The sequence below is a fragment of the Rousettus aegyptiacus genome, unplaced genomic scaffold, assembly GCF_014176215.1.
Source record: "Rousettus aegyptiacus isolate mRouAeg1 unplaced genomic scaffold, mRouAeg1.p scaffold_m13_p_17, whole genome shotgun sequence".
Taxonomy (NCBI): domain Eukaryota; kingdom Metazoa; phylum Chordata; class Mammalia; order Chiroptera; family Pteropodidae; genus Rousettus; species Rousettus aegyptiacus.
In genome coordinates this window covers 17,678,678-17,694,298 of record NW_023416292.1, presented here as the reverse complement: position 1 = coordinate 17,694,298, position 15,621 = coordinate 17,678,678, and the positions used below count along the sequence as shown (strand labels likewise).

Sequence of the window (15,621 nt, the reverse complement as noted above, 5' to 3'; positions counted from 1 at the left end):
CTACCAATAATGTATGTCTTTTGAAGCAAAGTATGAAGTTGAGACAAGTACCTAGGGACCAAGGTTAACTGATCTCACTCAGAGGAAAATCCGAAGTCTCTCTAATGGCCTGCGGAAGTGACACACCCGTGGCCTCTGTTACGTTTGTACTTCATTCCACTTTTCTCCCCACTGCGCACTCCTTGACATTCGTCTTGGTGATGATATTTTGGATTTAACACATAAAGTGAATATACAAATGAACACGCATTGTAAAAATGCCTCATTTTTTTCCTTTTACTACAAAAAATAATATAAGGGCAATTTATAAAATATGAATAAAATACATGAATTAGATAATGCCACTATAATAATCTCAACTTCTTGAATTTAAAATTATATTGTGATTACATAAGATAATATCCTTGTTTTGAAGGAAATACACACTGGAAAAAGGAACATTATGTCTGTGCTTTATTCAAATAATCCAGACAAAAAAATTCTACGTGTATATATGTAAAAGAGACAGAATGATAATGATAAAGCAAATGTGATCGAACGTTAACATTTGGACAATCTGGATTAAGGATATAAAAAAATTTCACCCTTCTTGTAACTTTTCTCTAAGTCTGAAATTATTTCGATATAAAAAGTCAAAAAAAAAAAAAAGCGCAAAGATCTGGCCTCAAAATTAGATTTGACAAATATCAGCATCCCCAAGTCACAGATGAAGAGAGTAAATCAAAATAATCATACAATTAACTAGAAGAGAGGTAAAGCTCTAGTCTACTCTACTCAAACCTACAGTTTACTTTCCACAGAAAAGCTTAACGTTTCAACATGATGAATAATTCATTAGCAGATTATAACTTTCTTACCCAGGAGAGAAACAATGCCCTGATTATTCATAATTTCCTCTTATGGCATTTCCTTCCTTTCAAAGTCTGATGTTACCATTACCAGTATGTTAAAAAAAAATTTTTTAACTCATCATTGATGAGCAAATAAATAGCTGATTATGCTATTTATCAGAGCTATTCAAATCCTAATTAATGCCACAGTATTCAAAACAGCTGTCAATATGACAAGACATTCCAGTAAATCAATCTATGATTTTATAACTCAAATGGTTATATTCATGGTATCACTAAAATGTACTGTTAACTGTATCATTTACCTGAGAACTGCCACTGAAACCTGGAGGTTGGCTGTATTCTGTGGAATCAATAATACTACTGCAAAATGAAGAGAGAAAAATGTGATTTCAGTGTTTACATTATTTTAGCAACAGAAAAAGTAAATCTAAAATATATCACAGATAAATCCAGTATTTATAATTTCTAAGCAAAGAAAATATTTATTGCCAATAATTAGATGTCAAATAAATGCATAACCCATTAACAAAAAATTCAGTAAATATTTCACCCTACAACCTTAAACATGCACACCATGAAAGAATGTCAAAAGACAAGTGTATACATCATGTATCTGTTTCAATTTTGTTTTTAGAGAGGTTAATAAGTTGTCTGCAAAGAGTGCTGGGAAAAGAGCACAAGCTTGCTATCAAAAGCTATGGTTAACAAATCGTGCTACATAGTAAAAAGCTATGTGCCCTTGGATAAATATCTTATAACCACTCCATTTCCCATCTGCAAAGTGAAATGAGTAGGGAGGGACTACCTTACTCTAGATTATCTAGAGTCCCTTTCAGCTCCAAAATGTTGTAATTATCTCACACGAAAACTATAAAAGGAATGGAATAAATGGTACAACACCAATAATCTTTGTTCCATAATCCAAAACCTATATACCAATTTTCTCTGCCCTGGTCAAACATTATTTGCTTTCTGCATTGGTTCTTTTTATTTGGTTACATCCTGTGCATTCTCCTCCTGAACCCTAGAAAACCCTCTGGAAGTCCAGACTATCTTTTTTCTTCCTATTAGTTCCATCATACCATTTCTGTCCTATCAGTTCATCACTCCTATCTCCTCCCTATCTTTAAACAAAATAAATTAGCCTACAGAAGACTATTAACACCTGAAAATGGCATAACATATATTGCCCACGATAAACCAACAGTTATTTGTAAAAACTCTTCTTCCCTAGTTCTACTGTAAAAATATTTATATTGTTGTCTACCCTAATAAATGTAAGCATTTGAGGGTACTATTACACAAGAAAGAACATTCTAAGCACCTATGCTACAAATGAAAGAACTAACACAATCTTGTAATGGGTTTCTTTGGAAGAAATATAACCAGCTCTTGCTTTCCTTGCACAGAGTCAGGTCTGACAAGATTACGTGCTATTTTCAGCATACTCCATCCAGGGACTAAAGGGCTAACGATGAGGAGATGCCATGTATTCAAAAATCTCTGTTACTTTCAGTAATCAAACCCAATCCCCTAGGACTTGTATAAACAGTAATAAAAGTATGTAGCTGCATATTTATAGGTCAACAGCATAGAGCATTTTCTAGATATGATTTTTTATGGAGTTATAATTCATATTTCTTTGACTACAGTCTGAACAATGATATTGATACATTAGTGTGTATAGTGAGATAACATTTCAAATACATGTTAAAAATACTCATCAATTTGTTGAGATATTGAAATTATAGGTTTTAAACAGCATTTTACTAATATCTGCAGGATTTGAAATTTATCAGGTCTTAATTTTATTCATAAAGAAAAACTTATTAATGCATTTAGGACTGTAATAGAAGAAATATGAAAAATAACCCCTCTAATTCCACTTATTGAACGTGTGTGTGTGTGTGAGAGAGAGCGAGAGAGAGTATAAAGTAACATCATTAGGAGAGAACACTACAAAGCGCTGACTGGGCTGGGTCGTCTTCATTGTACAGCGGGGTGCTCTATTAACTTCTTAACTCTGCGTTAGCCGCAATCACCAGATGGTAAGAACAACAATAAAAACAGTAACCGCCATTATTTTTGAGCTTTACTATGCACAACGCACTGACCTAAATAATTTAAACCTCTTAACTCTTAGATACTATTTTCATTCCCATTTCTCAAGGGAGGAAATCCAGGCACTAAGTGATAATATATTTAACAAATTGCCCAAAATCAGTGACTAAGCTATCTAGTAACACTAATAAGTTAGCAAATAGCAGAGTTTGGATTCAAACCAATGCAGCAATCTATAAATATAAAAGAGAATCATCAATTATTTCAAATAAATTTCAATAAAGTGATAAAATTTTAATAAAGACATCAAAAAAATGGCAAGAGCAAGAAAAAGATTTCAGGGTAGTAACTAAAACCGAGTTAAAAATAATTTACTTGAATCAAGAAGGTGAAAATAAAATTTAAAAATTCCTAATGTTCTTGCTGTTGACAATGAGATTAGCTAAAAAACATCAATGAAAAATATGCAGCTGTTAAACCAAGTTGCAAAGGAAATTCAGTTGTGCAACTACATGTTAAACAACTACTCTCACTTATTCACTTTAAGAAGCAAAGATATACTTCATAATTAAGACTGACAAGTCATTTTGTATTTAAGTTATATCTAGAATGAGTAGGTAGCTGAGAGAAAGCAGTATTTTATTCTTGGTAAAAATAACAGTTTTAGACAGGACTTTTATTTGAAAAAGGACTCACACTGAAATTATCACTAGACAACATTAGCTAATGAGAGAATTTTTTAAACTGTGAGCAAGATAAAGCACTTTGAGATCATTTAAGACTGAAGGTAAAGAAAATATAAGGTTTTTAAATAAATAAGGGAAATTGAATGAACCAAAAGAAATGTCATGTACACATGAAATTAAACTAACTGCTGTCATGATTTTTTCACTACTATGAACATACAAAGAGAAAAATAAATTACATTTAATAAAATATATGGGACTATAGCCACTCTGTTCCTTTCCAGTATTCTACATGAAATTATTGAATCAATACCCCAAAACAAAAATACTAAGCAATATGCAACCTGATAATAATCAACATAAAATTGAATGATTACCAAAACAATAATTCTTGGTTATTAAAAACAGATCAAAGTTAAATTAATTTTTTTCAAAATTATGCTTTTCTGCCCATTTCTTAACATAGAGCTTTTTCTCTGCTACAACAGAGTATATCATTTCCTTTGCATAAAATTGAAATGTTGAATTTTAAATTAATAGTAAATCCCATTCACTAAACAACCAAAACTCTTGTGGCCCCAACTTTTTTTCTTTTTTTCCCCTCCCATAGTTAGATTTCTTTCTATCACCACATATTTGACCACTTTTGACCTGTCTACCTCCCTCCCCCTGCCCCCCAACCCTCTGGTAATCACTAGTCTACTGTCCATGTCCATGAGTCTGTTTGTTCTGTTTGTTGTTGCTTTTAGGTTTTGTGGCCTCAATTTTGCAGGCACCTTAAGAGATACTAGAAATTAGTTTTTCTGTTTGACTTTTCCTTTCTAATTCCTCATACCCTTTAACATGTGACACAACTATTCAAACAAATCATTCAAAATCAATGTGATTATTCTATCTACTAACACCAATAACAGGAGCAGCTAAACCTACTGAGTGCATACTATGTGCAAGGCAGTATCATTTCTTTAAATGTACTATCACATTTTATCAGTCATGATCAGTATTATTATGCTTACTTTACAAATGAGAAAACTGAGGTGTACAGATGTTAATGAACTTGCCTACAAACTGCTAATAAACTATGAAGTTAAAACATGAAGCCCAGCAATATAACCTCAGAATCCTTATGTAAGACTGACGAAGTGACATACATTTTCTTTTTGAAGAATCACTGCCCAACCATTTTTTAACTGAAAGTTTCTATTTATCTTCTTTTCAATGTTTTATTTTAACTCTGATGATTTCCAAACTTCTTTCACCTCCCAATGCTCTAGAATAAGGATGTCTGTGTTAGAATACTGGTTATGTACTAACTGTGTGATGCTGGGCAAATTACTTCATCTCTATGACTCAATTCTTCCTCTGCAAAATGAAAAGGATAAAAATACCTATTACACGGCATTTGTTCTGAGGGTTATATGGGATAATACATGTAAATTACAAAATAGCACCTAACACAGATGCTGTATTATGCTGATAGTTAGAACTTTTGCAAATAAATACAATTCTCTTCTAGACTTAATTTTAACTATTCTGGTTTTCCCAAGCCCGTGAACTTGACCTGAGGTATTTTAAGACATTCCAAACGGATATGTAATTTTACAGAGCAGAGAATAATAAAGTTAATAGAAATCTTTATCCCATCCTCCCCAAAAGATGAAATAAGTTAAAGTTATGAAACTCAGCTGAATATCTGAGTTTTCTTTTATGAAAAAAATAAGCATATTTGATTTAGAAATTTCAAAACATTTCGGTAATATACACATATTCACTATCTACCAAACCAGTGTTAACATACTTTTAAAGTATGATCCCCTAAGCCTGCATTTGAATCTCTGGGATCCACCTAGACCTAATGATTAGATTTGGGTACAGGGTTCAGAAACCTGCATTTCAAATAAGGGTCTTGACTGATACTCATGCATATTGTAATTTGCCCTATTCATACCTCAGGTTTCAGAACTGGAATGGAATGTCAATACCTTCACCAGGCTGTGATTATTTTAACTCTTGAAACTGAAAGTCTATGTACACCAAATTTTAATCAGAATTAATGTGCCAAAATAACTTATTTTCCATCCAAAAGCTGTGTAACTATGATAGCAGGGTTCTAGGGTCTCATATTCACAGCTGCATCCCCAGTGCCTAAAACGGTGTTTTATACATGCCTGATATACCCCCAAAACTGGCTGAGTGACTGAAGAGTAAATTCTTCTAATATTCCAAAAAAGGAAACTGTACTGTTTCAAAAAAAGTTTTCATAACTTGCTACATTTCTATTACCTATCAATTTAATGAGAAATTACAGATGTATGAGAAATTACAGAGGTACCCTCTATATTATTGTGATTTTTCTGTTTCTTTTTGTTTAGTTCGAAAATTCTGTAAGATTCTTCAATGTCCTCCATCGCCTAGGACACCAAGTTCAATGCCTTTGCATTGTATAGGGTCACAATTAAGGCAAATAACCCTTGTACTCCCAGCAATAAAACAACCAACTGGTTTCACTACTTCTTCCACACAATATAAACTTCATTAAACTACAGCAAAACATCACTTATGTTCAAAAGTCCTCCATGCAAGTGTAGCAGATATTTCTTAAAATATGTTTATAATCACCTAACCTTGGGGAGAAGCTACTTAAGAGATGAATCCAGGGAAAGTTTCTAGGCAAAAGAAACAGTATACATAAAGGTGCACTAACACCCTGTTTTGGGAGTTAAATTAAATTCAACACTAAAGCACAAAAATAGTAAGCAGGGTACAAGTGATTATAGAAGACCGAGAAAAAGAGCTGGATCTAAACCAATTACATACAATGGAAGGCCACTTTAGAATTTTAAGCAGGAAAGAAACATGACCAGATTTCTGGCATTACACTACAGGAGGACAGTTAAAAGACCACACTTGCTAGACTCCGCGTGATACTGAGTCTAACTAGGTGGCAGGAAGAGAGCAGACAAGGTCTGACGATTACAGCTAATCATGGTACACGAAAGACAAAAATTTCATGGGTGGGAGGGGGCGGTCCTGTTATTTGTCTTCTGTTTCTCTTTTCATTTAAATATATAATAATCATAAACCCAGACTCAATGTAAGAGATTCAATGACTTGACATATAAAAGTCCTCATTATAGAAAAATACACGCAAATCTACAAAAAGGCTTTTAAAAAAGTAAACCTGCTTAAAAAAGAAACCAAAACATTACAGTGAGGAATAAAAATAAAAACTGTCTGACAGTTAAATAATAAAGCTAATAATTATGGGGGAAAGTCATTATAACTACAACTTTATACTATTTTTTAAAAATAAAGAAAAATTAAATATTGATAGTATAACATAACATTCTTTCCAACATGTTCCATTTTACATTTTAATTTTAAAAGTAACTTTCCAATAGTATTTGAGGGGTATACAATTCTTCCCAAGTGTCCCTCTCAAACCTTGAGGAATATTCAAATTCCTTGTTTTAAGAAAACAACTTTTGAAGAAAATATGTTTCCATTTTCCTTCAACTGGTACCCTGCCTCAAGTCTACCAGGATCTCATTTGACAAAATAGTTTTGCATACTATTTTACCAATTCTCCAATAACGTTTTCATAGATTTCATAAAACTCTGCATCTTTTAGAAGATCTATTTTACAATAAGACCACTTCTCACCTTCTGGGCCAATAAAATCCTAATCCTATCATCTCCCTGGCTCTGGACTGTTGCAATTCTTTCTAACTTTCCTCCCAGCTTCCAGCGCCAGGGGGCTGAAAGGGACACAGATAGTCTCTTCTCTACCCTCCACGTGGAAACCCCAGCAAACATTTTAAAATCTATATCAGATCCTGCTCAAAACGCTCCCATGACTTTCAATCATATTTACATATTTCCTTCGTGAGTCACCTTCAATGTCACCTCCTTGAAGAAGACTGACTATCCAAACTACAACAGAATCCTCTGCAAAACCCTAATACGCCTAGTATTTTTTCCTAAGGTACTCCTTATATATTAAGTACCACTTCATTATGAATTTACTTATTTAGTATCTCCCCTAACCTCCACACATATACCCCCCAAAAAGTAAGTCAGGGGCTTTGCCAGCTAGATTCGACATCTAGAACAGCGTCTAACACATCAGAGGCAATTACATGAACACAATACTATATTGTCATGTGTTAATAAAAGCTAGCAGTGAGAGACTGAGTAACAGAGACCTGGACACAACAGATAGAAAGTCATGCTACTATTACACAGAAAGGGGAGGATAATGGGAATTGTCAGTTTATTAGTAAAATTTTGTGATATGACAACTTTTGCTTGTCTGCATGCACTCACGTAATAAACATCTCTAAGCATATCAGAAAGTGAATGCTAAGCTTAAAAATACCAGTATCTCACAGACTGAACCATTTTCAAGTGTTGTAAAGAAAATAAAGCATGGAAAAAACAAGCTGAATTAAAGACAGCTAAAGTAACCCCAGCATCAACTAGAACTCACAAGGATCTCCAAAAAATGCTTAAAGGGGAAAACAGCAAAAATCCCAGGAATGCTCTTTAACTAGAACATTCCCCATTCCCCTTTCCCCACATATCGGACCAAATCAGACCCACGATGGCTTTCCTGAACTGACAAAGGCTGTGAAGGCGAGTGTAATCTCTTGTACTGGCATTAAGACTGCCTGGTAACCCACGTGTTATAAATCTACTCGTCTGAAAAACTTCCACTGCACCATTATCCTAAATGGACTAGCAAGTTAAAAACATAAAATTCCTCTTAATTTAAACATTTCAAGCAAAAAAGTTCAAATTCAAATTGTAGGTAGTACATATTTCATCAAATTAACTTTAGAAGGGACCACAAACATTCACTGTGTTTCACAAACACTTAGTGAATGAGGCCAGTCACTACTACTGCTCTAAAGCCCAGGAAAGGTCACAAGCAAAACAAATGTAATCCCTGCTCTAAAAGAGCAGATAGACAGGAAGACTCAATTAAATTTATAACGGGGAGTTATGAGGAAATGCCGGGGAGATCTAAACTAACAGATGTTTCTAATTCCCTTCTTTTAAATCTGGGGAAAGTGATCTGTCCAAGAAAATTAAACAAGTTATGAAAAATACCCTACGTTTTACTTTATCAAATTATCCCACAAGATTACCATTTCATGTTTTCAAATTATAGATTTTTCAAAGTCATCTGATTTTAATTCAGAAGAAATTTAAAGCTACCATTATTTCAAGAAATCCATCAAACCTTTAACCCAATAGTGAATTCATAATATTATACTATTCTATTCAGCAACTGTTCCTGGCATGAAAATTCAAAGCATTAAGGAAACAGATGGGCCATCTGAATCTCATTTCTAGATCATGACCGAAAGTAATTTCTCAGGGGTTTTGTACATTACATGGAAAAGGCTCCCAGGGACTCGTACTATATGTGCACTTTACAGCATAAATCCTAAGCAATTATGAGTTTGAAGCTCTGTACCTGTGTGATGGAGAAGGGGCTTCAAATTGAGGCACTGTGCTATCCTCACTGACAGGAGAATATAAGCCACTCATTTCCTGAAAGCACAATTATTTGAGTTATAGCAGATGCTCCAAGCAGAAGATGTGTAAATCAAAACAGGATATGATATTATATTCCTTTCTGACCCCAGGTTTTTTATAAGTCCTTTTTTGTTTCAATACCCAATTTTCTCAAGGCTTCCTCTCCGCAGAGTATAAAAGCATAAATATCTAAAAAGTTAAGCTTTTTCCATGGTACATATTCTTAAAGAACTAGAAACTCCTTAATATTGTTCATAACTACCGAAGCCATAAATGCCCCCCCCCAAAAAAAGGTAAATACAGTTGACCTTTGAACAAAGTAGGGTTCGGGGTGCTGGCCCCACCCTACCCAGTCAACCATTCATGTATAACTTTGACTCCTCCAAAATTTCACGGCCAGCAGCCTATTACTGACCCTGACCGGAAGCCTTACTGACAACATAAACTGTCAATTAACATTTATTTTGAATGTCGCTTGTATTATATACTACATTCTTCAATAAAGCAAGCTAGATTTTAAAAAGCTATTTAAAAAATCATAAGGGAAAATACATTTACAATATTCATTTTTTAAAAATCCACATATAAGTGAATCCAACGAACTTGTGTTGTTCAAGGGTCAACTGTACTTTAAAAGAGATGTCCAGTATACTATGTGAACAATGAACTAGCTGCCACTGATCTAGTGTGGACCGACTGAAAAATATTAAGATAAATACAACAGTATGGCAACTCGATCATTAGGTTCAATTCTCTAAAGTACAGAAGAAGAGAACAGGTCAATCTCTGCTTTAAATATATCCTCTGCAAACATTAAGAAAAGCAGCACTCCTCTTGATTCAAATATTAGCTTTGTTTAATGACGACTTAAACTCTAAGATCTGATTATTAACCCAGAGGAAAAGGCCTCCTAATAAACTATTATTACATAAATTTTGCCTCTAAATCATACTGACAACCCGGCTTCCTTTTCTATGTTCTGGATTTTGATTAATTAAAAAATTGCAAATTTTAAAATATCACCAAAGATACATAATCAATAAGATTTATTCCTGACTAATCCAAGCTCAGTTCAATCACACAGCCAAACAAGGGACATAAATATACAGCTGTAACAAATCCCACATGGGATGCTGAACTTCCACTAAATGGTCAAGTCAACATCAATTAACATGTATCGGCAGAAGAAACACGTATCAGCATAGATGAAGACAATAAGCTCACATCATGAAAGCCTAGGAGCCTCTCAAAGACCCTCGCATGGATTTTATAAGTAAACTATATCATACTATAAAATCCTATATTTTTTTAAAATTAAGCTTAGCACCTAAGAATACATTAGATATGTAAAAAATTATTTACTTAATTAAAGAATGGAATCATGACATGTCATTTTAACAGTAACAATTGAGGGTTTTGTGGGAGTTGATTTAAGTTAATATGATGGCATCCCAAGAAAACTGATTTTTTTTCCAACTTATCTGATATTATGGTAACAAAACAGTGAAAACAAATTTAGAATACATTTTATCATCAAGGAAGTGATGCTTTTTCTATAAAAATGCACTCTCAATTAAAATTAAAGTTAAAATCTGGTACTTTCTATGTAACGAAGACCAATCCCATAAATTTAATGCAGCAATTTAAAGGAAAAGTGACAATTTTACGAAACTGAAAAATTGCTAGAGGTGTGAGAAATTCTTATATCTTACTTCCACTCTTTTAATGTCCTCTTCCAAAACACTTAGCTCCTTCTGAATCTGTTCCAGTTGCTGTAGATAAAAGAGGGGGGAAAAAAAAAAGCCTAAACCAAACAATACTGGCATCACCAAGATTACAAGACAACTTCACATTTGGAAAATGATTCCTAGGAAACTGGGTCTAATGGTGAATTGTGGGAATGAAAACAGCACACAAACAGATCTGCAAGTCTCTACACTAAAATGTAAATGTAGAGACTTAATATTTAAAAAAACACAGGTTGTACTTTAAAACGACAAGGATTGGCTTTATAATAAACACATGAAAGATGAAAATTTAGGCTTAAAAATAAAGGACATCCAAAGAACTTTCAAATTACCTCATTTAATTGTGAGCAATTAATGTCAGCATGTAAGCATTAACCTCATTTTAAAAATAAAAATTAGTCTCACAGAGGGTTAGGTTCCACCATCCAAAAGCAACCACAAGTTAGAATCTCAACATTTCCTTCTTAAGCATTTTTAAAAGCATATTTAAGATAATGTTTTATTTTTGATAACTTACCTATTGCACCATAACCTTTTCCATGTTATTAAAATGCAAACATTTTATCGAATCACATTTGACAATACATTTAACCATTCTCTCTGCTCACCAGATTTAAGCTGTTGTCAAACTATTCTAATTCTGCAACACATGAGTCTAAATTTCAAACTTTATTAAAAGATTATTAAAAATGAAATTACTAGGAAAAAAGAAAACAAAACTGCCTTTCGGAAACACTATACAAGTTTAAATTTCTATTACTAGCATATCTTGAACCAATTTTTAAATGCAAAATAACAACAATAACTACTTATGTAATACTTATTGTAAGATGTTATCACACAGAAAGGTTAAATGATCATCACATTATTGCCCGTGTCATTCAGGAAGTAAGTGGCGGAACTGGAGTTCAAACCAAGATAGCCTTCTTACTCCAAATTTCATGCCATTAACCACTATGCTATACTACTTGCTGAAAGCAGTACCTTATTACTGAACTTTCATTTCTTTAATGAATGGTAAGGGTAAAAAGATTTTTTAGGTTTATTAACATTAGCACCCTCTCTTCTGTGGTAATACATACTTAGTAATAATTGATGACTTATTAATTCAAATATATTTACCAATCCTTAGCATTTTGCTAAGCACTAGGAAGAAGAGGATTTAGAAAATTACAGCCCTTGTCCTCATGCATCTGAGTCTAGGGGAGATGGCAAAAAAGTAAACCGGTAATTGAAATATCATAGTGAGCATTATGATAATGGTACGCACACAGAATTGAGGAACTACAGATGGCGCCTAACCTAGATGGAAAACTTGGGAGGAGTAAAGAGGCAACTGGATAACTGCAATTAGATCTGAAATTAAATGAAAGGCTGAGCCTTGAAGGAGTGGTAGAATTTTGCCAGATGGAAAACGGTAGGGAAAGACAAAATAAGCAGGGTAAGTAATACATACGAAGCAATAAAAGCTATGAGAAAGAGAAATAATAAATCTGAAGCTTTGACAGTGCATAAAATTACCCACTGTCAACCAGCACAGTCAGAAGACATGAGAACAGAACTGCATGGCAGGGACACCGGTGTTTTAGAGATGGGCAAAGGAAGACGAGGCGAACCTGCATTAACTATCAGGAAGGGCAGGGCAGGAGCCACGAAGCTATGAGAAAAGGCAGCAAACTAACATGAGGTGTGGGTTAGGGACTGGGGTGTAAAAAGAGAGATTAGCATGGGCAAATGCTTTAGACTTCCATCTACTTTAATATATTTTCCTCCACCCTAACATTTTCCCCAATACTCCTACCTTACTGAAACCTTGCTCTCCCTCAAAGACAGAGTCCATTTTGGAACAATTTCAAATATACGCTGTTCAACTGATAAATTCTCTCATGCCCCAGGTTTCACAGGACTAGGTGGGGACTAATCACTTCTACTGCACTGCATGGCCATTTTCAATAATTAGTCTTCCACTCTAATATAAAAACCACTTTGGTCTGCCTAGATGTAAAGAGTCAAATCACCTTCTACTCATCTTAGCCATCTATAAGCATCCCAATTATTTCCAACCATCGCTGAAGCCTGGGAAATCCCTGTACCTTCTCCTCAATTATTCTGTGCCTAAAACTGCTTTAAAAAAAAAAAAAAAAAAGTTCTTAAGTATACACGGTTACCACCAAAAGCTATGTGAAGTGCAAACTAGTCTTACCATGCATACCACACCCCGAAACACATGTACATTTAGTACCTAGTTCTTGTAAAGGCAGGCTTGATTCGGCCCTCTCACAGCAACGTTTAAGTTGAGAAAAAAACACAGAATACCCCTCAAAAAGAAAACTGCACTACAAGGGGCATTTTGAGATGGTTTATTTAAAACCAAATGTAAACAGCTGTCAACATCAGCAGACTGTGATAAGTTAGGAATGTATAATTCAATACTGAAACCAACTCCTAAAAAACTATACAGAGACGTACTCAAAAACATAAATAAATGAAAATAGAATTCTAATAACATCCAAGTAATCCATAAGGAGAAAAACATGAGAAAAGCAAACAAACAACAACAAAACAACAGAAAAAAGAAACAAAATAAATAATAAAATGGCAGACTTAAACTGTAACATTACATTAAATATAAATGTCAAAAACACAATTATAAGAGTGAGTCTGGCAAAGTGGACAAAAACTTCTGCTGTCTATAAGAAACTCACCTTAAATATAATGATTCAGTAATTGGTATAACAAAGAAACAAAGAATCAGTAAAAAGGAAGAAAATTATCACCGTGTATTTAACAAACTTTACACTGCACTATGCAACTGCAGAAAACATATCCTTTCCAAGCACGAATATTTCTAAATTTGATCAACTACCAGGTGGTAGTGCAAACATCATATTCAAAAGAATAATCCAATTATAACAGAAATCAATAACAAAAAGACAACAAGAAAATCTCTATGTCCAAGCAATAAGTCACTTATTTCCAAGTAACTCACAGGCTTAAGAAAAACTATAATAAAAATCAGAAACTATTTTAAACTAAGGAATAACAAAATACCACACAAAATCACTGCAGCTAAAAAAGAGTTATGGCCTTAAATGCCTATATTATAAAAAAGTATGCATAATATGTACAATCAAGTTAACAAAATAGAAAAAGAACAAAAATAAAACCAAATCAAGTAGAAGGATGGACACTATTAAGAGCATAAATTCACAACGTGGAAAGCAAAAATAAAATAGAGAACATAAATCCAAAAGTTAGTTCTTAGATGAGAGTCATAAAATTGATACATTCCTAGCTAGAACTGATCAAGAAAAAAAGAGGAAAAAGGCACAGCACTAATGATGAGGGTTAAAGACATCATTATAAACTCTGGGGGCATTAAAAACAATATTAAGGCAGATTTTATACCAATAAATGTGAAAATTCAGATGAAATAGTCAACTCCTATAAAGACTATGACATATCAAAAGTGATATCTAAAACAAAATCTGAATAAGCATATAACTGCTGAAGCAACTGAATTAATAGTTTAAAACTTTCAGCAAACAATAGGTCCAAATAGCTTCTCCAGCAAGATCTTTAAACATTCCTTCCTTCCTAGACTACACAAATTCTTCCAGAAAAAAGGAAAAAGAAGGTATATTCCCCAACTCATGTGATAAAATGATTTTTACAGCAACACTGGACAAGACCGGCGTAAAAAATAATAAAATATATATATGAATGACAATCTCACTAATGAACATAGGATGCAAAAATTCTAAACAAAATGTCAGCAAACCAAACAATACAGAAGAGGACGTACATTGCGACCAAGTTTGGTTTACATAAAGAATACAAGTAAAGCAAACAACCATCCTGGTGGGGTTTCCTAGAATGTAGAACATTCGGTGATAAAACTAGACTATCCCTGGGCAAATTAAGATAGTTGGTCGCCCTAGGTACGAAGTTGATTAACTTTTTAATGTTAAACCACTGTAATTATTCACATTAACAAAATGAAAAAATTTCATATCATCTCAGATTCGCAAAAATTTTGGAGAATACTAAACCCCCACAAATAATTAAAGAAAAAAAAAGATCCTCTTAAAAACTGGAAATAGATATTTACTTCTTTGAATGATTAAAAAAAAAAAAAAAAAAGCACCTACAAAAAGCCTACAGGAAACATCATACCTAATGGTGACACGCCGAAAGCTTTCACTTTGACATCAGCACCAAGACTAGGATGCCCCGCTATCACCACTTCTATTCATCACTGTACCGGATGTCCTAGCCAGCAGAGTAAGACAAGAAAAATAAATAAAGATATAAGAATCATAAAGAAAGAAACTAACTGTTATTTGCAGATGATGACGTATACACAGAAAAAAAGAATCTATAAACAAATTACAGAATTAATGAGAGTTTAACAAGGTTGCTGGGTATAAAAACTTGTATGGGTAAAAATCAACTGTATTTCTATACATCAGCAACAAACAGTAAGAAACTGAAATTAAAAGACATAGACATCATTTACCACAGCATAAAAAAATGATTGAAGACCTAAGAGCAAATCTAAAATAAGGATGTGTAAGAATAATATCCTGAAACATATCAAAATTTTGAAGGACATTCTTAAAGACCTAAATATACAGAGAGAAATACCATGCTCATGGGTTATAAGACTCAATATTGTAAAGATAAAATCTCTCAAATTGATCTAAGAAGTAATCTCAGTAACAACCA

General features: G+C 33.4%; 1 protein-coding gene across 3 annotated transcripts in view; it reads right to left on the bottom strand.

Moving 5' to 3' along the window:
• COP1 (COP1 E3 ubiquitin ligase) overlaps positions 1 to 15,621 on the bottom strand; it is a 91,352-nt gene that overhangs the window by 47,369 nt on the left and 28,362 nt on the right. For 2 of the 3 annotated variants that reach the window (XM_016154376.2, XM_016154377.2), the window contains exons 7-9: positions 10,858 to 10,917; positions 9,084 to 9,160; positions 1,157 to 1,214 (exon numbers count right to left, since the gene is read on the bottom strand). The exons of the other annotated variant lie outside the window; for it this stretch is intronic. In XM_016154376.2, coding sequence (XP_016009862.1) covers positions 1,157 to 1,214; positions 9,084 to 9,160; positions 10,858 to 10,917 — 195 coding nt within the window. The remainder of the gene's footprint in view (positions 1 to 1,156; positions 1,215 to 9,083; positions 9,161 to 10,857; positions 10,918 to 15,621) is intronic. 3 annotated transcript variants of the gene reach the window in all.